The sequence below is a fragment of the Onthophagus taurus genome, chromosome 7, assembly GCF_036711975.1.
Source record: "Onthophagus taurus isolate NC chromosome 7, IU_Otau_3.0, whole genome shotgun sequence".
In the NCBI taxonomy this organism is placed as follows: domain Eukaryota; kingdom Metazoa; phylum Arthropoda; class Insecta; order Coleoptera; family Scarabaeidae; genus Onthophagus; species Onthophagus taurus.
In genome coordinates this window covers 8425135-8452767 of record NC_091972.1, presented here as the reverse complement: position 1 = coordinate 8452767, position 27633 = coordinate 8425135, and the positions used below count along the sequence as shown (strand labels likewise).

The 27633-nt window shown below is 30.9% G+C and overlaps 3 protein-coding genes across 11 annotated transcripts; 2 read left to right on the top strand and 1 right to left on the bottom strand.

Annotated features, from left to right (window-relative positions):
- Positions 1-25: 25 nt before the first annotated feature.
- LOC111422899 (lysosomal acid glucosylceramidase-like) lies at positions 26-3148 on the top strand. Its single transcript, XM_023056170.2, has 6 exons — positions 26-305; positions 370-854; positions 911-1195; positions 1517-1630; positions 2409-2911; positions 2965-3148. The coding sequence occupies exons 1-6, from the start codon at positions 272-274 to the stop codon at positions 3062-3064; spliced, it is 1521 nt and encodes a 506-aa protein (XP_022911938.2). The 5' UTR covers positions 26-271; the 3' UTR covers positions 3065-3148.
- LOC111422901 (uncharacterized protein C15orf61 homolog) lies at positions 3108-5923 on the bottom strand. 3 transcript variants are annotated; one of them, XM_023056172.2, is made up of 4 exons: positions 5823-5923; positions 3585-3727; positions 3351-3534; positions 3108-3292 (listed from the first exon to the last, which is right to left on the bottom strand). In XM_023056172.2, the coding sequence occupies exons 2-4, from the start codon at positions 3717-3719 to the stop codon at positions 3165-3167; spliced, it is 447 nt and encodes a 148-aa protein (XP_022911940.2). In that variant the 5' UTR covers positions 3720-3727; positions 5823-5923; the 3' UTR covers positions 3108-3164. The 3 variants fall into 3 exon arrangements, with proteins under 3 accessions (XP_022911940.2, XP_022911941.2, XP_071053935.1); XM_023056173.2 differs by lacking the exon at positions 5823-5923 and adding an exon at positions 5181-5255; XM_071197834.1 differs by lacking the exon at positions 5823-5923 and adding an exon at positions 3959-5167.
- On the top strand, positions 5610-27356 carry LOC111422898 (rho guanine nucleotide exchange factor 18 cysts). Of its 7 annotated transcripts, XM_023056169.2 has the most exons (20): positions 5620-5702; positions 9186-9474; positions 12874-13089; positions 13870-14052; positions 14180-14288; positions 14355-14523; positions 14584-14744; positions 15521-15628; positions 16000-16063; positions 16129-16243; positions 16319-16392; positions 16445-16551; positions 17882-17938; positions 19906-19959; positions 20034-21188; positions 21246-21349; positions 21521-21541; positions 22474-22652; positions 22708-23883; positions 23959-27356. In XM_023056169.2, the coding sequence occupies exons 3-20, from the start codon at positions 12942-12944 to the stop codon at positions 24184-24186; spliced, it is 4212 nt and encodes a 1403-aa protein (XP_022911937.1). In that variant the 5' UTR covers positions 5620-5702; positions 9186-9474; positions 12874-12941; the 3' UTR covers positions 24187-27356. The 7 variants fall into 7 exon arrangements, with proteins under 7 accessions (XP_022911934.1, XP_022911937.1, XP_022911929.1 ...); XM_023056166.2 differs by lacking the exon at positions 9186-9474 and having other exon boundaries at positions 5610-5702; XM_023056161.2 differs by lacking the exons at positions 5620-5702; positions 9186-9474 and adding an exon at positions 12397-12631 and having other exon boundaries at positions 15533-15628.
- Positions 27357-27633: the final 277 nt, after the last annotated feature.

Genomic DNA, 27633 nt, shown 5'->3' with positions numbered 1-27633 from the left:
GCGTACCACATACATTTTGTCCCAAATTCTTTTCAGTCGTCTTCGATTAACCAACAGAAATCAAAAGCAGATTAAACTGCGAGGTTATCTATATATATAAACTTTAAACGTTATTCAAACAATATTTTCAAATAAATTAGACCTTTTTTTATTTTTTCCACTTTGATATGTCTCCAATCAACTAAACAAAATCTGATAACGAAACCAATCCATTATATATACGTCAATAATTTCTTGATCGTTTCAATGACTGTTCTGAAACGGTCCGAGAATGATTAAACTCATTTTATTAACCTCGTTAATTGGTAAGTATGATTACAATACATTTTTAACAAATTTTTTTCTAATAATTAAATTTTTTGTTTACAGCACTAGCTCAGGCTAGTGTTGATTGCAAACACAAAAATTATGGTAACGATGGAACCGTTTGTGTTTGCAATGCGGAACATTGCGATACAGTTGATCCATTGGAAAAATTACCATCTGGCCAATACGTTATGTACACATCAAATTTAGCCGGAAAAAGGTTTTTCAAAGAAGTAGCCGATTTTGCATCGACATCCGGCGCTAAAAAGCATGCAGAAATCGATCATTCAGAAAAGTTTCAAACTATTCATGGATTCGGGGGTGCATTCACTGATGCCACCGGAATAAACGCCAATTTATTGGATGCTACAACCAGAAATCATTTAATGAGATCGTATTTTTCAAAGGAAGGTATTGAATACAGCGTTGGAAGAGTTCCAATTGGTGGAACAGATTTTTCAACACGCGGATATACTTATTTGGATACACCAGAACCGGATATGGATTTAGTCAATTTCGCATTAGCCGAAGAAGATGGATTATACAAAGTAAAACATTTTAAGTTAATCATTTTAAAAATAATTTTGATTAAAATTTCTTTTAGATTCCTCTAATTAAAGAAGCTTTGGAATTGACTGAAAATAATTTAAGTCTTTTTGCTTCCGCTTGGACTGCTCCAAAATGGATGAAAAGTAATGGTGAATACAGCGGAAGTGGTTCTTTGATCACTAAATATTATCAAACTTGGGTTGATTATTTCATTAAGTTTTTCGATGCTTATAAAGAGAAAGGAATTGAATTTTGGGGGTTAACTACAGGAAATGAACCAAGTTTAGCTTTCTTTACTTTTACTGGAATTAATTCAATTGGTTGGTTACCTTGGACACAAGTAAGTTTCTAACAATCCAATTAGTTAATTAGTCCAACTCGGATTAAATAAATTTTATTTTAAAGTCAATTTTATTGATGTTTTTAATATTGAATTTTTGTGGCTTTTTAAGTGGCCACCCATCGGTCTTTATGTCAAAATTATCTTATTAAAGATGACAAGATCTAGTTTGGATTGCGGTAATCCATCAAAAGTTTTTTCCTGTACAACGACACTTGTATTTTGTTTATCGTTTAATTTCGAGTACCTTTTGATTTTTACAACTGATTCATCGCGTAATAATTGATTTATTATGATTCTTTTCTTTTTTTTTTTGAATAGAATAATTGGATTAAAAACAATCTTGGTCCAACAATCAGAAACCATCCCAGCTATAAAAATTTAAAACTTATCGCTCACGATGATCAACGTATTCTTTTACCTTTATTGTTTACAGTAAGTAACATTTTTAATTATTATTAACTTTTTTTGTAGATGAGTTATTAATATTTACTTTGCATTCTAAAATAGAGGTTGCGGAAATTTTCAGAACATTTTTTCATAACATTTCTAGTCTTTAAGTAACTTTTGTCCAAACACGTCAATTTAGAGATTTGGAGATTTCATATCTTATACCTAAGAATACCAAATAGTTGAAAAGAAAACGTTTATGGATTATGTCTTTATGATTAATTATGAACAATTTTTATTAATATCATTTTCATTCACAACTTTTAATTTTTGAAATAAAACATAATGTTGTTGAATGTGTCAAATTTGAAATGTTTTGGCTAGTAAACCCGCTATGTTGGTAATAGTAGTAGTTGGGTTATAAACATTAGTGAGTATAAACCTTTTTTCCTAGCATTTCTAGTTTTTGAGTTAGTATTAAAACTTTCTTCTTAATATTGTCCACAAAAATTAGTCACAATGGTTAATATCACGATTATATGCCGAACCTCAAGGTCAAGGCTACACTGCGTAACATTGATCTTGAAATTGTAGGAGGAGATTCGTCAATCGGCAAATATAAATGAAGGTGAACTTGTATACTTAACCTTAACACAACCCAATCAACGTGATATCAAATATAACAGTTATATTAACCTCAAGAACATTCAAGGTCACACCTCACAACTTTGTCCATGAGGTTCCAGAAAACATGCTTCTTTATTTTTTTATTACTACTTGATTTTTTTTATTGATTATCTCATACAAAATTTCATTTATTCAGCTTTTTGATGATGTTGAAGCCCGCAGTTACATGGACGGTATTGGAGTTCATTGGTATTGGGATGATTTTGTCCCAGCTCAATGGTTAAGTCAAACACATAATAGATACCCTGATAAATTCATAATGGGTACGGAAGCTTGCAAGGGTGATCGTCCATGGGATGAAGCTGTGTTACCTGGATCTTGGAAACGCGGTCAAGCTTACGCTGTCGATATTATTGAAGATTTGCAACACTGGTCTGTGGGTTGGGTCGATTGGAATATGGCTCTAAACGAAACTGGAGGACCAACTTATATTAATAACAACGTAGACGCTCCAATTATTGTTAATACAACAACCGGGGAATTTTTCAAACAACCAAGCTTTTATGCTATGGGACATTTTTCGAAATTTATTCCAAGAGGATCCATTAAAATTGGTGCTCCAGAAAAATTTAATGGATTACATGTCGTTGCTTTGGATAGACCTAATGATGATGGAACAACTGTTGTTATTATCAATAGGTAGGAAGTTAAGATATTTAAAGTTATAGATTTTAATTTTTTTTAAATTTTAGTGAAGAAAAAGATGTTCAAGTGAGTTTATATGACTCAAATAAAGGTTATATAACAAGAGATATAACCGCAAAATCTTTTAATACAATAGTTTATTGGTAAGATTTAAAAAGGGAAATATCAAAAAAAAAAACTATAATTTTTTTGAAAACATTTTATTCTAAAAAATAAATAAGCAACCATTTATATTTGATTTACTTAATTAATATTCTGAACCTTTATCTTCCTCATAGAGAAAGTAGATTTTTATTGGCCCATATGGAGTTTGAACAATTTCGGTGTGTTTTATCAAAATAATAGCTGCTATTCCGTAAGCTAGACAAGGAATGCCTAAAATATTTTAAAATAAGATAAGAATTTAAAAAAAAGTTGATTTTGTTTATTTTACCCAAATTGATAACTTTAATCCACCTAAAAAATAAATCTTGAATCAACAAATCTTCGTCGGGCCTTTTCGTACAATGATATTTAATGTAAGGATAACATCCGGTCCTTAAAATGTGATAATTCGATTTTCCGACTTTCCAATTAAAATGAGATTTCCCCCATTGATCATCAATAATACTACTATACTAAAACAAACAATCTTAATTATTAATATATTAACCCCCAAAAAAATTACTTTTATGAAATAAGACGTCCATGGTGGTTCGTTACACTGCGAAATGTAACATGACAACACTTCCGAAGCTTTTGGTTTAGTACGAAACTTTTGAAAGGATCGGTAAAAGAACCTTTTTGTAATAAGCTGTAACATTTATATACCTAAAAATGAAAATTTCAGAAATAGATAATAATAAATTCAAAGAATTTACGGTTATAAATCATTAAATATATATAAAAAATATCTTAAAAATTAACAATTTAAAAAGGGGATAAAAATGTTTAAATAAAAGGCGTTTTTGAAGGTAGGCAACCAAATATACGTATCAAATAGATGTGTTCCATAACCTTGATAAAAAAATATTAATTATTGTAGGAAAGAAAATTGCTTACCACCTATTAATACAACACTTATAAAGCAGAACGTATAAAAGATTAAGATGTAGAAAAATATGTTGCTTTAAAAGTTTTTTATTCGACGCATGTCACGTTATGGGCAGTTTAGATTGCTTTTTTCCTGTTTCTTAACATGTTCCAAACCTTCTTCTGGTCTCCGTAAAGGTCATGTTCAATGTCTGCTGAGAACTTTTCCCAATGCGCTCTCTTGATGTATTTGTCTAGTCTTTTTTTGTCTTTATCTAGTGTTAAGCTTTGGGATCTGTATTTTCAGTATGCCTTTCGTGTTTCATTTGCCAGTTCTTTGACCTCTTCTGTAAACCATGCTTTCGTATTTGATTTAGTAGATTTATTAGATATTTTTCTTCGAACGGCCTCTTCGCCGGCCTTGAAATTTGATTTCATTTTTTGCCACGCAGCTTCAACATTATCTGTTTCTAAGATGCGATTACTGTCTATTTTCTTTACTGACTTTAACGGGTATTTGCTTTTTGATATGGTGGGTTTTCATGATTATTTTAGCCAGTACTAAGTTCTGGTTGGTTCCAACGTTTGCGGAGGTTAAGACTCTGACATCTTGAATTCTATTCGGATAGATCTTTCTGTTTGTAATTATATTAATTAACTCACAGTTATTCGTTAATTGCGAATAACTGAGTTAGCTGTTCTCCGCTTTCGTTGCTAGTTTCTTCATTTAACCGATTTTTTAGAAGCTAACAATCAAAAAAGAAGAAGTGATGGAGGAGGCAACAACGAGCTCTACAAAGTCAAATCACTTTGCTCTGCTTTTGATAATTAAAATGACAATATGTAAATATAATAAAGCAAGAGAAGGAAAACAGCAATGAGATCTATCTGACAACACACGTCGATAAAAATCCCTATTCAGTAGCTTGTTATAAATTTCAATTTAATAATAAATTCCACTTTATTTTTAATTTCACAAAAAAGCTAGGACTAACTAGAAATAAATGATATAATTAAATTTTTTTTAAATTATAAAAAATTCAAATAGTATATGCAATATACTTTTGATTTACCCTATACATAATGTAAACATAGCCACCTGTAACTTTTTATCAAAGATAATCATAGCCACCTTTTTTAAAATATAATTCAAAAACCAAACATTAAATTCAAAAAATTTCTTTTCTATTTATTGTTAATAGAACAACATACGTAATTATAAAAGCTTAGACTACTTCTAAAGCATTCCTACCTCTGCTAAAAAGTGGTGTGGTGGTAAAAGGCCACAAAAGGCACGTTGTGACGTCACACACGCTTTAAGAAACATGGCGCAGCCGAAGTAACAAGTGTCAAAATAGACGAGAAGAAATCCGTAAGCGATTCATTTCGTTTCATTCGGTCGGATGGTTAATGTTAAACGCGTCAATGTTACCGTTATTTTCGCGTGAAATATTTTCGACGTGTTTATCGTCCGACGGAACCTCGAAACAATCAAAAACCCAAAGAAAAACTTTTTTTTACTCTGAATGGTAAATGGTAAAACCAAGAACCGATCAGCAATTGTTTTGTGTTTAGTACTCGACTTGTGCGTAGGTGTTTAACGGCGTTTTATTTTAAAGGTTATGTTATTTATTGTCTTTTAGAAATAATTAAAAAAGAAATCCAATAACATGAAATAAGTGTATGAAATAACGTTTTCGGTTGAGTTAATTATTAATTTTTCCGTACGAGATGGATGGGATTTGCGAAGAACAAATTATTCCAATTTCTTCAGGTAAGTACATAAATATAATACAATGGGTTAAAAACGAAACGTTTTCGTAACGTTTACGGCGGTAACATTATTGTTTATATTTTTTATTTCTGTTTTTGAAATGAGAAAAAATTAACTTACCTTACGCAAAATGTATTGTTTGTAAATCGTTGAGAAAACGAGAACCAACCCAAAACAAGCTACAATTGTGACGTAACCGTTTTGTAGGTTATAATTTTTGAGTGAGATAAATAGAAAGTCAGTGGTACCAAAACGTATTTCCTAAATAAACATAAAAAATAATTACTCTAAGGGAATTTTTATTGTTCGAACCGGTTTATTAATCGATTTTTAACGCGGAGAAAGGGTTTCCACAAAAAAAGGTATGTGAAATATGCAGATACGACATGTGTTCAGCGTGGGGAAACACAAAAGGATCTGGTTACTGTTAATACATAGATACTTTGTTACTCTAGGTGAACGGCATTCTAAAGAAAATAATTTGAAAATGAAATTAGAATGGATTTTATCAAAAAGGGGTTAAGTAACACATTTTTAAAAAGTCAAAAGTTTATTTGTGCAACTTGAGAAAACTTAGCAGCAAAATCTGCTGATAATCTTCGAGGCATGGAATTAACTTACATTACATAAATTATGTATCGGGTATGCGGACCAACCTACCTTACACCGCGACCTCAAAGATCCATTGTACTCCGATAGATAACATTATCAAGTTTCACCGTGCAGTCCAATGCTCTTAACGAGCATTAATGCCTTACTCGGTGAAGTCATTCAGATCCTTTGGGAAGATAAACTGTGACCCAAAAACCAAGAATCTGATACGATTAATAGCAAGGCAGTGGCATAAAAAAATGCTCAACCGTGTCCTCGTCCTTCGCACATAGTCGGCATTCAACATCATCGGCTAGGCCCAACGAATTGAGGTGTGTTTAATCGGCAGTACCCAGTAAAGACACCCATTAGAACCTTAATGCTGTGCTCGTAACAGCAAGTCTTAAAATATTCCCAGGTTTAACAGTGGCGATCAAGAAACTTCCATACGTTGTGCTCTATGGGGTTGAAGTTATTTAGCGACCTTATACAGTATCCATATGCTCAAGATCAATATCCTGCTGAAATATTCGTTGTGATTTCAAACTTTATTTAGTGACTGAGAGAGAGAGAAAACAATGTTTATTCACGCCAACAAAACATGTTGGCTCAAAAGGGCTATCGACCGTAGTCTTTCTACCCGGGATAGAATTTGCTTGAGTCTTGGATCTTGAATTTAGTTGCGTTATAATTTTCGTAGGAGATGAGTGGTGAGAATATTGGAGATATGACCGTGGATTGGATAGTTACGGTGGGATAGGGAGCATGGATGGATAGAAATGGAATGAAAAAGTGGGTTTTGAAAGGATTAATTTGAGTTCTCCATTTTTGCAGCCAGCTTTCTGGAATGCATCTGCGCCTACAACCTTTGGACTGCGGATATGATGGTTGCGCCGTGTGTCACCAAGGTGGTGTCGTTTAGTGACTGATTATATTAAATCATTTTTTAATGTCTTCAGCTCCATAGTTATCTCAATAAACACTAAATTTTCTACTCCAGCCCCAGACTAAATACCATCACGTTTCCCCTGCCAGTTTTCATGGTCCTCCTTCATTTCTGCGACTCTTAATGTGCTCTTTGCAGGTTTGTTTGTATATTTTTGCGTATTTCAAAGCCTAATTCATTATTGAGTAATTTGACGAAACACTATCTCGTATTCAGCCTGACATTTCGGACGCTTTATTGATCTGACTTCTCAGGTCCTCTGCGGGATTGTGAGTGCTTGAAATGTGGACATCCAAGTAGGAAAATTCCATGACTTGTTGTTGTTGACTACCAGCTTATATCTTGTTGCTCCCTTAAAGTAGAGTCTTCGCTCTTTTTATAAAACCTGTGTACTTGTTTTTGCTAGTCATCCTTTGTGAGTTGGCGATTATCGTCAGCGTAGTATATTAGGCAGGTTTCTTTTTGGCCTATTTTGTTTCTGTTATCCCCTTCACCCACCTGAGTGTAGGAATTCTTTGTGTACAGTTTGAATTAGATAGTAATTGGTTTTTGCAACAAGCAGTTATTCGTGGTATTTTTGAATTATAATGGTAATACAAAAGTTAGTTAGCAGTTAATCTGCAGATTAAAAATGAAACATACAGGTAACTAATTATTCGTCTATCTCTGTCTGTCTCATACAAGAGTAAGCAAGGATGGTGACCGATAGACGGATGCCGTGAATAAATTCGCTGGCATCGGTGAAACGGCGACCGACAGGCGGACGCACTCTCGAATGAGTTAATTCCTGTTAGTGGGTTCCAAGTGTTACACCTTGACTTATACTGACGATTAAACTTTAGCTAATCACCAATAAGAATTAAGTTCAATTTTGTATTGACTCATTTATGCCATTTGACAGCTTCGATCGATTTTGTTCAATTTATTTATGATAACCTGTGTAATCGGATATACATTGTAAGACTTTTCTTTGATCTCTCTGTGTGATCCGTTATTGTAATTGATATATTAATTTTGATTGAAAATCGGTTAATCTGCTTCTTTCATATTGGTACCCTTAGTTTTTCTATTCTTCATTAATTATTTACATCCTTAATTGGATAATGTAAATTGGCCGATACACTTGAACCTCTTCAAATATTGTTTGCGAGTTAGGTTAAATACCTTTGCGTAGTGCTGCGACAACAACCAAATAATAATTTTTGGGTGTAATTGATAACAATTTCATTTAAATTTAATTTCGATCTAACATTTTTTTGTTATGCAAGTAACCTTTCTTTGAAAACGTTTTTTGCAAAATAACCTTTGTTATCGTTTTATTGAATAAGTTCCATAATTTTTTTTCCGCGCAATACATTTATGGGGAAATGGCTTAAATAAGTGAGCTATTGATTTGAGTAAGAAAATTATTGGATATGAATGAACTATTGATATGAAATTGTATTTTTTTTTATGTTATAGTCGTAACTGATTCTATGTTACATCAAACTAACCTTTAATTCTCAAATCAAAAACAGAAACTAAATAAATTTTTATTTTTATTTGTAATTTGCGCTCCTATATAAGGTTAATAACATCATAAATATTAAATCATCTGATAATTATTAACGTTAAACAAAGAGTGTGAAAAAAACTAAAGTATATTAGTAGGAGAAAACGGTTACTGGAAGCATAAAAATGTGTATGTGGATCATGAAAAGCGTCCGTTAGATTACGTCTAGACAGTTACAACTTCATTATTAATGCGGTTTCCTTTACGTAGGGTCAAATACCTCCCGTTTAACCAATAAACAAACAATTATTATCCAACGTACTTATTACGTGATCATTAAATTGTTATCTATCTATTTCTGTTTTAAAAAAAGATACAACTCGTTTTAATTAGAACTCATTTCCAAGTCATAAATTAAATTGTTTTCTATTGATAATGTTTTTCTTTTTTTTAGGAATTCTTTTCTATAAATTTATTTATAGGTGAATTTCGTCTGGTTATTTTGAATGAAATAAAAAGTACTTCTGGTGGTTGTTACTCGATGGTGTCGCTCTTGGTTTGTTGAGTTGGTGGTGAATTTAGCTACGGGGCGCCGCCGTCGTTTTAGGGCGCAAGCGTCTGTAATCGATTCGGCGTCCCGACGTCGGGCATCTCCCAGGCATCGGCGGGCCAGTAGTGCCTGTACCTCCGGGGGCGGCGTCCGTTCACATGGTAAACGCCTCGCCCATCAACTAGCACAACAGGTACCCCCATTATAAGCCTGAAAAATTTTCAGTTTAAACCCCGATACCAAATGTTATTACTTATTGTTCTTTTTTGATTAATATTGATAGGATTTTATTTAGTTATTGGTGTTTATTCATGTCTTTTTGCGTGTTAATCTCTGGTTTTTTAAGTTTTTTTTATTTTATATTTATGGATTAATTTAATCTCTTTAGGTTTTTTTTGGTGTTGTTCTTGTTATTGATGTACTACATTTTTAAATTTTTCAACAGGTTGATAAATATAACGGTGGCATCTCTTTTGAGCTTCCACTTTTCGATAGTTGAGTGTGCATGTAAAACCCTGTTGAGCGAGATGATCTCTCGCGGGATTAGCAGATATAGGAGGTGTTCTTGACCCACTTCACTGAGAACACGTTCTAAATTACTGCAGTAAAACAAAAAAAAACTATTTTAAGTATTACTAATTCAAATACCTTATAAGCTTCTTTTTATTACAAAAAAACCTGGAAATGTTCATAAATCTATCTATTTTTTATCATTTAATGATTCATTGCACGATCAACTTGTTACACATACAGGAAAAGAAGAAAGACAAAAAAATGTGGTTGATCCCGTTCGCACATTCCGTTTAATACACGGTATGCATCATAACCAGGTCACGTGTTTACCTTTTAATTCGGTTAAAGTATAGTTCATTTTGTATAGTTTGAGGTTATTTATGAATACATAAAACAATTTAATTTATTTAGTAAACAATACAATATAAGAATACAACGATTCTTTTTAAATAAGAAGTCACATAATAACTGTAAGAAGTAAAGAAATGTTGACTATTCATTGTCAATAATTAATGCCTATTTTTTAGGCATTTTATTTTATACTAAAATCTAGTCAATTCTAAAACTATATTCTGAAATTGTTTTGTTTCATTCATAATATTATGCCTATCTACTGAATGTAGTAGTTAGGGCCCCTGAATCCGAATCTACAGAGTATGTCTTATGGATTTACAAGGAATTTACATAGATCTTAGATCTTGGCCAAGATTGTATGCATTGTGTCGTATCATTCCTTCGTTTACACTACTTGAACAACTGGAATAGATGGTTGGAATAGATTTTTTTATTTTCAATGTGTAGCACAGCCTTTAGACTCAAAAACACATATTCCAAGCACTTCATTTCTTTTCCTGTATACATTGATTCGTGTTCCACTGTCAAAATGTTTCCACTCCTGCAACCCTGATGCAAGCAACTCTGCCTTTTGTTTCGATAAGCTGAAATCACGGATCAAATCACTTAGTTCACTAATTGGTTTCCTTCCATGACAAAATCACTTGTTGACAGAGATGTAGTCGAACTTTGCTGGGAACTTACACCTGGATAAACTGGTAATGGGTCAATACTCCCTATGAGATTTGTATTGTGCTACTTTTCTAGCATTAATACCGATGACGTTCATCAAGCAAAAGTGGCAATCCTCTACATGATTTTTTCTCTCCATATTATTGGCAATAAAAAAAGCTTTGTTCTGGACGAATTCAAAACAGCATAGTTATTATTTTGTCACCGTTTTTTCTAAATTCATGTTTACTTTTTGGCAGAGTGACAGTTTAAAACAATTTAAAAAACTCAAAATCCAGAATCAATCTTGTCAAACGGATTAAATATTCTGATTCAGCGGATCAAATTACGTTGAGATTAATTCTCATCTGGTTGAGTCCAAAAGCTTATCGGAATTTGTAAACATGTGTAATTAATTTAAATATCTATTTCAAAGTCGTCTTTAATTTCCTTACTAATTATTATATAAAATTTATAGTTCTTAAATGGGTAACAATAGCCGGATGGAAAAACGCTTGTTCTTCTCGTGCGAGGATATAACGGAATATATCCGGCGTTTTTGGTAACGGTATACAAAAGAATACGTGAAAATTCTTTCTTTTCAACATTAATGGGAGAATGTGAAAAAATTGAAAGAAACCAAAAAATGAAGGCTAAATTTTGGTTGTCGTTTGGTTAATTTTGGAAGTTTTAATAATAAATTTTATTATCTTTTAACGTAAAATGCGCTGAGAACGGAAGTTTTTTTTACATTTTAACCGAGCTGTGATAAACAAACTCGTTTTTATAGGTTTCATGTCTTAATAAGATGATGATAATTTTATAAATACGAAATATTTTTGTTAATTAAAGACTAAACTAAACTGAACTTAATATAAATTTAAAATTAAACCACTCAGAACGATTATTTTACCACAATTCCACCACACATTTATTTTTGTCTCCATTCAAGTCTTCTACGTTTTACCAAGAACTCTAAAATTAGAACATTTTCCAGAAATTTTTGTGTTTTGGCTATAATCGTGTTATTCGTTTTGAGTTGTAGAAATTACGAATGTATTCGGTGCATTTCAATGAATTGAAACCCACATTTTTTACAACTTTATTTTAAAAAAAATAGTAAATTTACCGAAGCATAACCGCAAAATACATTCAACTCAAGAATTTTTTATTCGTTGTTTTATGTGGCGGTATTAGCAGGTGGAAGTTTTGCACCGGAAGTCGTTGTTTTGTGTGCATAACGTGGAACCATCAACGAGATTGTTTCGCTTTTCTAGGTTTTCTAAAAACTTACAGTTCTAATTTTAAATGTAAATGTTATTTTGTATTTTTGCTGTTTAACATGTTGATGTTAAAAAAATTAATTATTATAATAAAAAGAATGCTGCATACAATTTCGTCGTTATTTTATTTTCATTTATATAATTTTTTGTTTTTTGAATGATTCTTTTAAATGAGTGATTTCAAATACATTGATTGCAAATACTCTTTGCAGATTGCAAATCGAATTAAATTGGTTTCTATTATTGTATAAAAACGTTTGTTATCCCATTCTTATCTTATCTGAAAAAAAATCTTGGATCATCATTTCAATTTCATAGAATGTTATCGTTTTGATCACACACGTTTATTTACACATACAGTTTATTTTTCGTTTTAACGTAGCTTCAAGAGTGTTTAAATAAAAGACTTTATTTTTTTCTTCAAATTCTCGAAATTGACGTCAAAGGAAATGCTTCCCGTATCTTTCCTTCAAAATGTACCGGATTTTCTCCAGATACATCGTTCACTATTTTACAAATCATACCGAAAATCCACTAACATATTCCGAGGTAAGAATCTTATTAAAACAAAATAAAAAATATATTTTCTTCAATTAACTTAAATTCCTTTGCGACAGATGCAAGTCTTCAATCTAATTGTAAATTATAAATAAGCCGCTACGAAAGTGCGTAATTATCTAATTTTAGAACTTGTTGTTCGGCGTTATGTGTGGGTTGTTTTAAGATTTTTTTTTCTTGTGTTTTTACGAAGATCTTTGTATTGACGATGATGTTTTGTATCGTATTTTCAGATGAGTGCGGACAAAGTGGTGGAGAACCGGACAGTGACGAAGACGTCATCACGGATTACCACCTGGACATGTTGCCCAGGCCAGGACCACTTCCTACCATAAGCGTTACACCACATTCACCGGCAAACAAAACTTATCCGGTGCTGGAAGACAGTTTACAATATGTCAGGGAAATACATGAAACGGTTCAACGTATGCGAGATGCAACAGTACAGAGTAAGAAAAATAATTTATTTTTTATTCAAAATTTCTTTAAAATGAGCTCAAAGTACTGCTGTTACTGATTATATCACATCCGAATCTTTTTAGGTACAAGATGTTTTGATGTTATTTTAAAAGTTTTGAACAGTTCCAGATTCCAGCTAATCGAGGCAAAATACTCATGAATTTCGAGAACATCCAGATTAAAATGCAAAAGCTGCTATAGCTACATTTACTATAATTAAGAAAAAGTTTATGTTTTTATTACTTCATTTTGTTTTTATAACAATAACAATTAACGTAAAAACTAACATATGGAATATCAAAATAATATTTGTGATTTTATCTTGTATTTGAGCTCATTTTAAAGATCTTTTACACTTGTTTTTATAAATTAATGGGATGATTATTATAAAAATAAGTTACTTAAGAAAGAAACTAGAATAGGCGTATTAGTAAATTTATGAGAATGTTTGTTAACGTATCTATTTGAACATTGGCCAACAAGTAGCCTCGTACACTGTTTATATACAGAGTGTTTATTTATGTAACGGAAATACACTGGGACGGTAAAGTTCAAGACGAGAAGAAGAGTCGCGCGGTTGAGTCAATAAAATTAAAATTACACCTTTTTTTTCTTTCTTTCAAACGATTCATTTTTTTTGTAATCCCCATTTCCGCTTGAATAGACTTGTTTGTTTCATTCATTTCCATTCGATTTTATTTCTTTGGTTACACTCTATATATCTTTTTTGTTTTTTTTTTTCACATTCATTATTTTTTTCTTATTTGTAGGCAATCCATATCAGTCTCATCACACAAAAGACTTTGCGAGCGCCTTAAATCCGCTACTGGCACAAGTTGCGAGATTGAGCGCGAGTTGTCCCGTTCTTAATGAAGCCGTTCCCGAATTGGAAGTGCTCGGGGGTTCTTTAGGATCGTCACCACTTCACCAGTTACCCAGTCGAAAGGGAAGCGGTAAATACTCATACAGTTAATTATTTTTCTTGTTAAGATACTTAAAATCACGTCAAAGGTTAATGAGGAAACTTTTTTCCGTTCGTTTTTCACATTTAATTCCTTTCTTTCTCTTTGTTATATTTAGGCACTCAAGACTTTTTATGTCAACCTGATCCTCAAAGAAGACGATCATGGACTGCTCTCGAAGATCTTACCGGAGCCAAAGACAAAATCAAACCTGGCAGGCAGCGGAGGTAAATTAAAACTTTTTTTATTATTTTTTTTTTAAATTGATTAATTTATTTTATTGTCGTTTAAAGTATATCATTGAGCAGTATGGAATCGGAAGCGGACGAATCTTCACTTATAGATAATGTGGATGGAAGAGCCCGTTTATTAGGAACTGATCCCGTTATTGTTGGTAGAAGAGCAAGAACTGAGCGAAATGGTGGAGCTAGTACACATTCATTAAATGAAGCAGATTTACAAGTAAGAATTTTTTTTATTTTGTTTTTCGTTTTTGATTGTTCCTTTTTGATGTTGTTTTAGAATGACTTCAATAAAATTAAAGCAAAACGTGAGGCTGAACAACTTAGATTGTTACCGGCTAGATTACCGCTGCAAAAATCTGTTTCAACACCATCAATCATCGCCGTTAGAGATTTGGCCCCGGAGCCAACACTCAGTGGAGCGCAACCTACACTTCCGATGTAAGTTATCCAAAAAGAAATTATCACTTCCTTTTAGATTTATGTTGTATGTGTTGTCTGCTTTTAATTATTTAATTCACACAAATCATTCTTAGTAAAACAATTTTTGAAAATTATAGTTATTAGGTAGAATTTATATGTTCAATAATTTAAAAACTCTAGACGACCATTTTTCCATTTACACCTAAGTAATTAGCTTCAACCCTGGCCGCTGTGAGGAGTCGAAAATTATTGTATGATTTCTCTAAATTCAGGTAATACCCGTCCATTGGAAGTCCATCTATTTATAGGGCCAAATGCAAGTTTAACTTTGCATAGAGTTAGTCTTTTTAACCTACCTGTTTTATGTACATAAATGCCTAGTTCAGTTTTTTATTTATCTCTATAAAAATGTCACTAATTTCCAATTGGTCAGTTTTAGCTCAAGCCCATTTATCTTTGGATAAATGTTACTCCAACTATTGCTGAGCGGCATGTTATGACTAAATGAAAAATATTAAGCAATATGTTACTCTAGAGTTTTTTTATTGAACATATCAGATTTTGAAATATCTTAAAAATAGTTTTTAGCATGATACTTTTTTTAATGACCAATTCAACGTCGAATCTATGAAATTAAAACAGGTATTACGAAAAAAAAAAAAAAACATTTTCGATTTATTCAAAATTGATCATCTCATTTTTGCACATTGTGTATAATATTTATTTTATTTTTGTTGTTATAAATGTACCTCTAACAACATTTTACCAAGCTAGAGTATAGTGCATGTGCTTAGCTTCGTGTCTAGGGGCCGTCCTAGCGGAACGGAGAGTGAAACGGAAGAAGAGGGCAGTAGGATCGGTCGCGTACGTTACGACGGCCACCCAATCGCGCATCTTCACCAGTAAGTACAAGAATTTAACCATCCGGCACGTGCTTGTCGCATGTAAACGTGTGACGCACTTTTAATTCTAATTTTCTTACTTTTTTAAGCTTTTTTGTTTCATTGCGTTTCTACCGGAAACAATGCCTTAAAAAACTTTCTTTAAAATACTTCTTTCAATCTTTAACAATTTCTGACTGTTTACAGTTTTCTTTTAAATTATTTTGGTATATTCTTAAAGTAACCTCGTGTTTAGATAATATCGTTTTGATTTCTTCATTCTTTTAATTGTCTTTAGAAAAGCATTGTTTCTCTAAAATAGATTAAAGATTTAAAAGAAATCGTTTTTGGGTAATTCATTTTGATTTAACCTCCTTACTTTTATTATTTAGTGTGGATTACAATCATTCTGAGAAGAGACGGAAACGTGGTAGTTTATTCTTTAGAAAAAAGAAGGTAATAATGAATTTTCTTTAAAGCGAATTGTTTTTTTTATTAATTACTAATTATCTTTTCTTTAGGATAAAAGCAAAAAATTAATTTCCCATCAGTGGGTGTCCGGATGCTACAGTTCTTCTAATAATTGTGATTGGTGCAGTAAACCACTAAGCAATAAACCTGCGCTTTATTGTGAAAGTAAGATCATTAAAACAAGAATCATAAAAAGACTTAATTGAAACGATTTTTTCTGTATTTCCATTTCTTTTTAAGATTGTAACACAACCGTTCATCAAAATACTTGTAAGGACAATATAGTTGATTGCAATAAACCAAAAAATTCCAAGGTAAATATTATTCAGGATAAATACATTAATTTGTAACATTTTCAATTTATAGAATGCTCCTAAAATGACTAGTTTTGGTGTCCAATTGCCGAATTCAAAACAAATAATTGCCAAAAGAGGTTCTGGATCACTTCCAACAAGCCAAACCAGCTCAAACAGGTAAGTTTTTATTTCAAAAAGTGACTAAGATCAACCATAAATAATATATTGAAAAAGATGTGAAAACATAATGATTTCGTGTGTTTCTCAATTGTAATTTCCGGGTGGATATTAATGTTTGTTTTCGGCTGGTTTTGTTTACGGGAAACAAAATGAGTATTTTATTTTTGATTAATTGATTTGAGTGTTTTTTTATTTTTTTTTGTTGATTATTTAGGGTGTGTAGATTAAAAACACGTTAAAAATTTGTGTTCAATGTTTAGTCTTTGTTTTTTTATTTGGTCTCTACGTATACATACTCTTGGAAAACTACTGTATTTACTTGTTTATTACAGATTTAGAACTTTTCAACGCAATCTTACGATTAAAATACACATAAATATACTTTTTCATTTTTTGCATGTACAAAAAACACTTTTTTAAAAACTTCTTGACATTCTTTTGTTACACTACATAAATAACAAGAAAATAAGAACTAATATTGATCAATGAAACACACACACACATATTTTTGTAAATACTACAAAACAAAGTAATAAAATATGAAAAAAATAAACTTGAACTTAAAATCCTTTGCTTGGCTTTACTTTGATTGATCTATTTCTGTCGGTGTGTCTTTCCTGACCCGTTTCTTTGTGTTCGGCTTGCTTTGTAGCACGTAATTCTATAAACTATTTACCTTTATTTACGGTATGATGCGTTAGGATTTGTGCGGAATTATGCGTCTTAAAAAAATCAAACTGCAGAAATTTTTTTAAATATTTTTTTTATAACATGTGTATTAAGAAACTCATTATTAGTCGTTTATACGCAATAATAACTTAGATATTTTATTAATACACACGGTATAAAAAATGTTTATTTAGTTTTCCTTTTAGTATAAATTTTGTAAATAAAATTAGAGATTTAAATTATTAGTGTTATTTTCTGTTCTTTTTTTATAATAGAAAAAAGTAGTAAAATTACAGAAAGTTTCTGCATGTTTGACAAAGTGTCGTGTTCACGTAGATGTGTTTCTATACGTATTTAAAACTTCTTTGATCGTAGATGATATTTATTTATTTATTTTTATTTTTGGTAGATTTTTTTATTAATTATTTTGTTAACTAGGTCGTTACAAAACAAAATTAAAATTAAAAAATTTACGTTGGACACGATACATGTTAAGGATAACACTTTACCTTTTACCCCAAGAAAAAATACTTTGTACGTGTTTTTTGATCGAAAAATATCTCTTTTTATATTAATGCGTGTAAAATGTAAAGTGAATTTGGGATATTAGAGGGTGGTGTGGCTAATCTGTTGCCTGTTCCCCGCCCCTTCCTTCTAGGAGGAGTCAGCTGTGCTACTCGCCTTGGCGCAGGGTCGCCACCAAACTGGGAGTTAAGTAAGTCCCTGTACCCCTTCAACAATTAAAAAAAGTAAAAATAAACAATAATAACCTCATTCTCCTCTTTCTTCTTTTTTGCAGTTCGTTGTCTGCAAAATTTTTTGCGAATTTTTTCTTCCTCCACTTCTTCTCTTATTACACTGTCACTATTTTTGTGTCCGCTATCAGCAAGCAGTCGTCAATATTTTTTTTATTTGCTTCAATAAGTTATTATTTACATATTTTTTTAAATTTATGTAATATACAGGTGTTCCATTTAAAAACTGATATTAAACAACAATAACTAATTGATATAAAACACAAAATAAATTTGAATTAAAGGGTTAGCATCTTTCTCAACTTCAGTAAATACTAGTTTTGATCCTTTATGGTTGATTCGTCGGAAAAAGACACACTGTTACAAAACCTCTAGAAATTTCTAAATTTCAAAAAAAATTGTACAGTATGATGATGATGATCTATGATGATGATATGTCCTTCGGGCCAGCCCAGTGCCATCTGAGTCTGGCAATGCGAGAAATGACGTCTGTAATACTGTGATACTCCGAGTATTGATCTTTCCATTTTACGCTATGCTGTTCTAACCCTGTTGGCAGATGTTATGGTCAAAGTCAGTGTTTCTGCCCTATAGATCATGATCGGCAGCACGCACTGATCGAACACTTTTCTTTTTAGACATATTGATAGGTTGCTCTTAAACACATCTCTGAGTTTACCATATGCTGCCCATGAGAGGATGTCTCCATGTAGAAATTGCCGATTACAGATGTCAAATGGCTGCCCTTTTGCATTGTGCAATACACCACTAGCACTGGAGCATACTTCGATAAGCTCTGCGTGATGAGTTTCTGGCGAAGATCATCCACGGCATCTTTGACTGGTACTCTGGTAATTAGAGATTGCATATCGAAAGTTACCAGGATATCCTGGGGATCTAACTTCACAGTTTTTTGATTGATTCCACAACATGCGTAGAATCTCTGACATATGATTCCGTTATTAAAAGGAAAGAATCTTGGTAAGGTGTTTCGCCAACTAATACACTTGTAGCAGAATTTATGGCACAGACAATGGGGCGACAATGAAACCAATGTTACATTTCTTTTTCTGTTAATTCCTCAAATTTTAAACGTTTCAGTTTGGAACTAGTCTGATAGTTTAAGATATATTAATTTTGACTGATTTCATATTTTCATATAAAAAAATACTTTTTTAAATGCAACACACTGTATTTTATTTGTTGTATATTTTTATATTTAATGATGCATATTTGCTATTATAGGGCTGTAAAGTTCTCAATCGGTTTCATTAAATTTGTTTTGGATTTTCCAATTTTTGCTCTTGTTCTTAAGGTAGACAACGCTTTTTATTCTAGGTTTTGTTTTAATCTAGTTTATTTTTTGATAACACAAACAGGATTGATTACATGCTTACAAACTTCCACCATTACAATCACATTCAAAATTGACACCAAAGACTTGTTATTTTTGTATTTTTTGATTGTATTGTATTTAGTAACGATGGAGGTCTGTGAGAAGAATTTTCTGCAACCCAATTTTTTCTATTCAACATTTTTTTTTAAGCTAACAGGAGTGGCACCGCTTCTACTTATGTTAGAACCCCACCAAAAAATCCTTTAGATAATTTTTAGCATGTGCTGCTAAAATAATTTTAAAAAATTCTACCTATATTTAAAGTACTTTTTTCTTCTGTCTGGAATAAATTCACATTTACGGCAACATTTTTTATTAATTTTTTTAAATAAAAACTTCATCAATCACTGTTATTGTTCCTGTTTTTGTGAATTATCTAAAAAACGCTATCGCTAACTCACTATACCACAACAAAACCGTGTGCTCTAATACTATCACAACTATTACCGTCTTTATTTTGTTTCTCGAACCGTTTTAGTTGTTCAAAAAAATGTACTTCTGTTTCGATCTGATTCATTAATTATTTTCCAGCCAAATTCTTTCGGACGAAAAAGAAACCGATCATGGTCATCACGACACTACAGTGTAAGCCAATTTTTAAACCATCTTTTATTAATATAAAACAAACCATTTCTTATTTGTTACCTTTTATATTTTAGTTTTGCGGATGATGTTCCTTTAATACAATTAGAATTTTTATCTGATACTCCATTGACTGCAGCAGATTTGTGCACTGATTATAGTTTAGGATTACACGAGAGCGAACCTGATTCTTGGACGCCACACGTCGGCAAAGAAATCGCTAAAAAACTTAAAGAAAAAGAAGTTAAAAGACAAGAACATATTTATGAATTTATTTTGACTGAAAAACATCACTGCATGACATTACTGGTGATGCAAAAAGTTTTCGTTGAAGGTTTAAATAAATACTTCCAATTAGGTGCAAATCTAGAACGTATGTTCCCGAGATTAAACGATTTAATTGAGATGCATTTAGCGTTATTATCAAGATTACGTCATAGACAAAGAGAATCTCCAATAGTTTCAACCATAGCTGATATTTTACTTGAAGTTTTTTCTGATCACCATGCTTATAAACTAAAATCAGCGTATGGAGAGTTTTGTAGTAGACATAGAGATGCTGTTGAGTTATACAAATATTATTTTCATAACGATGCGAGATTTTCACAATTTGTAAAACATTGTCAAACAAATCCTTTGTTAAAAAAGAAGGGAATCCCTGAATGTATATTATTTGTTACACAACGTTTAACAAAATACCCTTTATTAATCGAACCTTTAATTAAAACAAGTAAAGATAATAAAGAAGAACAAGAATCTTTACAAAAAGCTTTGGGTTTAGTTAAAGAAATTTTGATCGAAGTTGATTCTCAAGTGGCGGAGAAAGAAAAAGAAGACAGAAAAATTGAAATTTATAACAAAATTGATGCAAAATCGTATACAGTTCATAGAGGTTTGAAATTTAAAAAATCCGATATTTTACAAGGAAACAGATCGTTAAAATTCGAAGGCGTTGCTATGTTAATGCAAGGAAGAGGAAAAATGCAAGTAGTTTTAGTAATTGTTCTTTCTGATGTTTTATTCTTCTTACAAGAGAATTCACAAAAGTATAGTTTTTTTACGCCCGATAACAAAGCTGGAGTAGTTTCTTTACAAAAATTATTAGTGCGTGAAAAAGCCGGACAAGAATCAAGAGGGATTTATTTGATTTCATCGAATCCTGCTGATCCAGAAATGTTTGAACTAAAAGTTCATAAACCTAAGGATAAACAAATTTGGATATCAGCTATAAGGTAATAATGTTTAAAAAAAATATTTCTTTTATTATATTTTCTTTTTGATTAATATAGAGCTGCTGTTCAAAGTTGTCCAGAAGACGAAGAAGAATCAATCGCTTTGAGTTCTGAGGAGAAAATGTTGAGCGCCAAACAAAATCAAATTAAACATTTAGTCGGTAAGTTATCATTGATTTTTCTTTATAAAACGTCACAACTAATTTAAAAGAATAAAATAATGCATGTCTAATACTTAACTATCAACTTCTTATTAAGTAACGAAATAAATTGTGATGTCCTTGTTATGGTATCGTTGGTGATAAAAATGTTATTGTTGTTTCATGTGATAGATGACGAATCGGATATTAAAGGTAACTTTAAATCTTTGAAGATGAAAAAGCCTGATGTTTCAAAGAAATTTCTTTTTACATATGTTTTGCATGGTTAAAATCAGAACTTTAGTTTATATATTTTTTAATTAAATTAATTTAATTGTTTTTCTTCCATTAATTATTGCGTTGCAAACGATTTTTTGTATGAATTGTAATCAATTGAATCAAGACATCTTTATTTTTATGATTTTTATGTTTTTTTTACATAAAACACTTTATATCTCGAGAATGGTTGGTGTTACAGCTTTTAAGTAAAAGTATCTTTTTTGTGTAAAATACATCAAGGAATTCAAAAACATACTTGAAATTGAAATTAATACAACATTGCAGAAGTTACAATCGATTGAATCAAAGCATCTTCATTTTTTAGACTTTTTATGACTATTCCACAAAACTCTTCATATCTCGGGAATGGTAGGTGCTACAGCTTTTAAGTAAGAGTTTTTTATGTAAAATACATCAAAGAATTCAAAAACATACTTGAAATTCAAATTAATACAACATCGCAGAAATTACAATCTATTGAATTAAGACATCTTCTTTTTTTAGACCTTTTATGATTGTTTAACAAATCACTTTTATATCTCGAGAATGGTTCAACAACAAGCAATTTCCGTGTAATTGTCCAAAAAGTGCATGCATTTCTGTTATATGAAACTAACATATTAGTAATGTCTCATTTTCTGAATTAGTAAACAGGCGTAGGTTGAAATTCAACCAGAATATCTGGTTTTCGTTTGCGGACATATTTTAAAGCATGTACTACGGCAGTAAAGTGTCTAGTTTCTGCATGTTTTGGATGCTCCTTATTAGTTTTAATTTCTTTTATACACAAATTTTCATTATTTTGTAATCCACACTTATTAGCGAATAGATAATTTCTTATTTGATGGCTCAACATAATTTTCCAGGTTTATTAAGACAAAAAGACGTCGAACAAGCTCTCCTATTAGAAGAAAAAATGGCTCTCCAACTTCGTCTTTTAGAAATTGCAGGATTAGAGCCCCCATCGCCACCATCTTATCGTCATTTAGTTAGCGAGACTGCTGATACTAGTCAAATGTGGAAAGAAGTGCTGACAGCGGTTCAGGTAACAAAATCGATCAAAAAAAATTCCTTATCTATTTCTCTAATTAAATTATTAGGAAGTCAGTCAATTGGCTAGTAGCCTTTACACAACCGGTACAAATTTATCAAGAAGTGTAAGTTCAGCGGGAGAACATCACAGTGAAACTTACGTTTCACCAATTCTTCCTAAAAGAGCCGAAACTTTCGGTGGTTTTGACAATCCTCAAGCACCCATTAAATTGTTAGGGAAAAAATTAAATTCTTCAAGTGGAACTCCAGCTGGAACACCGGACTTGGAGAACCTGCGCCCAGGTGATAGTAAATTATTTGAACGTCTCCCCTACAGAAACTGTGTTATTTCAACTCCACCTTTAACAAACGGTGGTGTTCCTAGTTCAGATCAACATTTAGCAGCTCCCGATATTCCTGCATTGTTGTCATTAGGAAGAGAACAACAGTACGCCGCTGTTCAATTATCACATTATGTTTATAATTTATTATGTATTATTTCACAACTAATGACTACAAATGAATGTTTACAAGCTCAAATTTCCACAATGAGAGGTGGGGGTGATTCAAAATATAAACACAATCAACAATTGGAGGAGTTAAGAAATCTACAAGATAAATTAACAGCGGAAAAAGCAGCTTGGAACGCAGCTAGAGATCAAGAAGCAAGAGAATTAGAAGAGAAAAAAAGCGAATTAGCTAAGTTGCAAGAACAAATTCGTGCTGAACAATCGGATATAGCACAACAACGCGAACAACTCTATCGAAAAATGGAAATTTTAACCAGTCAAGGTCTTTTAATTTCGCCAAACGTAGCTTTACCGGTTGCGAGTCAAGTTGATGATAGCAGCAATCAAAGTTCTGAAGAAAGTAGTCCTCAATCGGATAGCGCTTTTGTGACTACGACATCCAGCGCGAGTAGCACAACCTCTCATTCTACTGCAGAACGAAGAAAAGATAGTAAATGGTCAAAAGGATCGACCAGTTCATCAAAATCTCAACTTCCTATTAATTTAATTAGTACAACTAATCAACAGAAAGTTTCTCAAGTTCCAATTAAACAACAAATTCCTCTTAAATTAGCTTCTAGACTTAGTACAGGTAGCACTAGCTCTTCAGCATCTTCCATTGGACCACAACAGATGTTACCTTTAAAATTAAGTCAAGAGGAAAAAGTTAGAAGAACTAGTTCTGGTTATCAAAGATTAGGTTCTGATAGTTTTAGTCCTACTTCAGGAGAAACTGTAAGTTACTAAATAATGAATTTGATAAAAAAGATTATTATTTTTATATTTTGTTTATTTTTTTTTGAATTCTAGACTCCAACAACAATTTATTCACATAGTAGGACCGGTTCAAGTCCAGCTATGATGCAAGCTTCGCCCCCCGGATCTCAAACATTACCAACGACAAGTTCTGTTCATAATACGAGTCCAAGCACGGGGGGCAGAGCATCCCGGACGCACACTTATCCGAAGATACCAGAAAAATTTAAGGTAAGGAGCGAGCAGCCGCCGCCCACGGATGAGGAGGTAATATATTTTTGACGAAAAACGCTGAATTTTTTCAGTTCTCTCATCAAAGCAAAAGTTTAATTAAAAAAAGTAAATAATTTTAAAAAGATTTTTGAATCTAAATTACAAAAGAATTTATTCGATCAGTCTCAGCTCAGTTTAATATTTTTTAATGGTTTATAATAAGAAAGAATTATTTCAAATGTTGTTAGTTGAAGTGATTAGAAAAATCGAACTGGGCAGAAAAAACCTACTTTTTATATAGAAATTGTAGATCGAAATATTTTTACTTGAATAGCGGGAGTATTTTAAAGTAGACAAAAAAGAATTATTATAGAAAAATTAAAAAAATAATAATTATAAAAGTAAAAACAACTTCAAAAAATCTGTGATTTATCTACTCTATTTTTTATCGTTGCGATTTTATGAGAGTTGAAATAAAAAACAGGTTTAGAATCATTTTTAACAAAAAAAAATTAAACTTAATTTATATTTTTTAAAATTAGGTAAACGCTGTGGTCTTTTTAATAAAAAAAAAATTATATACCTCTTACAAAAATTTTGGTTAATTTTAGAAGAATAACCCGTTGCCAAATTTTTTAAAGAAAGCAAAAAAACTTCTTGACTGAACTCAAATTTATTTTCATTTTAACTTCGTTTCACTTATTTTAAAAATAAATTCATTAATCAAAATTTCTTACATTCCAAAGTTTTATACACTAACAAAATTCTTATTTGTTTTTCTTTTTCACCCCATAATTAGTCTTAAAATGATTAATAGTGTTCAATAAAATCAAAATTCTAAGAGAGCCATAGAAAATTTATCAAATTTGCGGTTTCTAACATGATAAGTTCAAATTATCAAGATATTGAATGAAATTTGTTAGTACATTTTTATTACTGACAGAATGAACTAGGAAATCCAATCATACTCCCATTTCTGTTATAAAACTAAAAATTATAAATACAACTTCTTTATCTAGTCTCAAATATAAAAGTAATTTGCAGCCAAATCATAACTTTTTCGTTGGTTTTTTCTTAACCTAGCGGTTCCTTGAGGTTCACCTTTAAATTTGCTTCGTGGTCAAGGGTTAAGTGTCTACAAGTATTGTTCTGTAGGCTTGGAGAGCGCTATTACTTTGTATCAATATACTGAGAATTTTGAATTCTGTCAAAATTTTCTTCTGATTTGATCCTTAACTGGTATTCTCCATCTCAGCGACACATTTACTGATCCAGGAACATACTACCCTGTAATTTAAAAATTCATATTAACAAATTATGATAGGCTTTGCTTAAAATTTGTTTAAATATCGCAAAGTGGGTTATATATTATACTTGATTATCTTGTAAGTTGATAACTTTTTATTTCCCGCATCGTATCGTGAACAGCAATAATTATGTTTAAAATTGGCTACAAATAGTCAAATTAATCCGATATCGTTTCATTTCCGTGACCATAATTTTAAATAGCTGAGAAATCAAAATAAGGTTTAAGTCCAAATTCAAGGTTGTCAACAATTTAAGTATCTCTAGAATTTTTATTTTATTGAATATTAAAAAATTAAAACTGCATTTTTTTATCTTTTTATATTTAATCGTTTTCCTTTGATGGAAAATAAATTTGAATTAAAAACTTCCTTTTTTCCTCTCTTTTATACTCAATCTCGATGACAATACCAATTTATCGTTAGGATATATATTTTCTCTCTCGTATAAGAAATAAATTATTAAAAAAAAAATTAAAGAAAAAATCGTAGTAGTGGAAAATACAAGATTAAAAAAAAACCTATATTAATATTAAATTATACATGAATATATAGTAGTTGCAGATGATCGCAGGATCTCAAAAAAAAAAAAATAAGTAAAAAATATCTCTGGAAATTGATAGATAAATTTAAAAACTGTACAAAGAGAATTTCTGTTCTTTGTGGTAACTAACCTTATCTTCGTTTTAAAGAAACAAAAATAATATATAATAAAATGAAATGGTAATAATCGGAGAGTTTGAAATGAAATTAAAAAAATAAAATAAATAAATAAATACCGTTGTTAATTGTTAAGGTATGTTTAAAGGGAAAAGAAAAAAACAATAATTAAAAATAAAAAATAAGTTGAAAACAATGTGAGATGTATGTACTTTCCCTTAAAAATAATAATAAATAAGATACAGAAAGGGAGTATAGGCCTATTTATATTTATCTTTATCTCCTGTAGCGTGCGTTGAAAATAGTTTTTAAAAAATATTTTTATATTGAATGAAAATATAAAGAAAATCCTGTGAAATCGGAAAAATTATTATACTTTTCATAAATTATTATTTCGCTTAAAAAACTCTTTCAAAAATTCTTTTCTCTGTGTTTGTATGGATTTGATTTTGTTATTAGATTTAAGAAGAGACAAAAAAGAAATAATAAAAAGAATGCAATCTTGCCTTTTCTAAGAGTATAACATAAAAGATAAGAAAAAGTGAAAAGTAATTATGCGAGGTTTTAAGAAATGTAAAAAAATCGGACGATTTCACGTTTTATCCATTTTACTACAACAAACGTGTAAATAGTTTTAAACTTACTTATTATGTACGTATTTATATCGCATTTATTTATTTATTCCACGTCATATTGCATTTTTTCTGATTATTTACTTATTATTTATTAATTCTGATATAAACACGTTTTAAATGATATATTTTTAGCAGCTAATACATTCCTTATTAGAGGGTGTTTACTTGTTAAAATTTTTTTGTTCACTTTTGCTAATTAAACACAATCATCACATTTTTTGATAACAAATTCTTTTATGTGAAATGCGAAGTAAAGCACCCTGTATATTTCTTTTATTATTATTAATCCATATCATTTTTAAACACATGTATCATTATAATATTATTAAAGAAAAAGATTAACCTTATTTTAAACATGTATTAAGGATGTTTCAATGTCATTTGAGTCTATTTTTTTAAACAAATTATTTTTTCGATTTTTTTTTATCTGTGAAATTACATAAAATTATTTTCGAAAAGAAATTGTAATTGAGAATATTAATTGTAAATAGCATTATTATATTTATTGTATATATTATATATATTTGACTAAAATGTATATGATCTTAATGTTGCAATTAAATTGTTTTATTTTTCATCCAACATAAGTTATAACTTGTACCCAATTTTAATATTAAATAAAACATTTCTTCAAATGTCATTAACGTGTTTTCTCACAGTAGAAGCTTTGACAGGAACCGGAAACGAAGGCAACTTCAATTTAGCCCTTCAGAATAAAGTAAGCGAAGTCAACAAAAATTGTGACAATGTTGAAGTTAATGTTAGTTTTTCATTTAAATAGAATTGTTAAAATTGGTTGTTAAACTTTTTTGTATTTCGCGACGATAATGAAAGCTATTACAGTTCTCAAACGGGTGCTGTAATGAGACCCCTTACAGCATCCGGAGCTGTAATAAGATTTTAGTAACATTTTATGG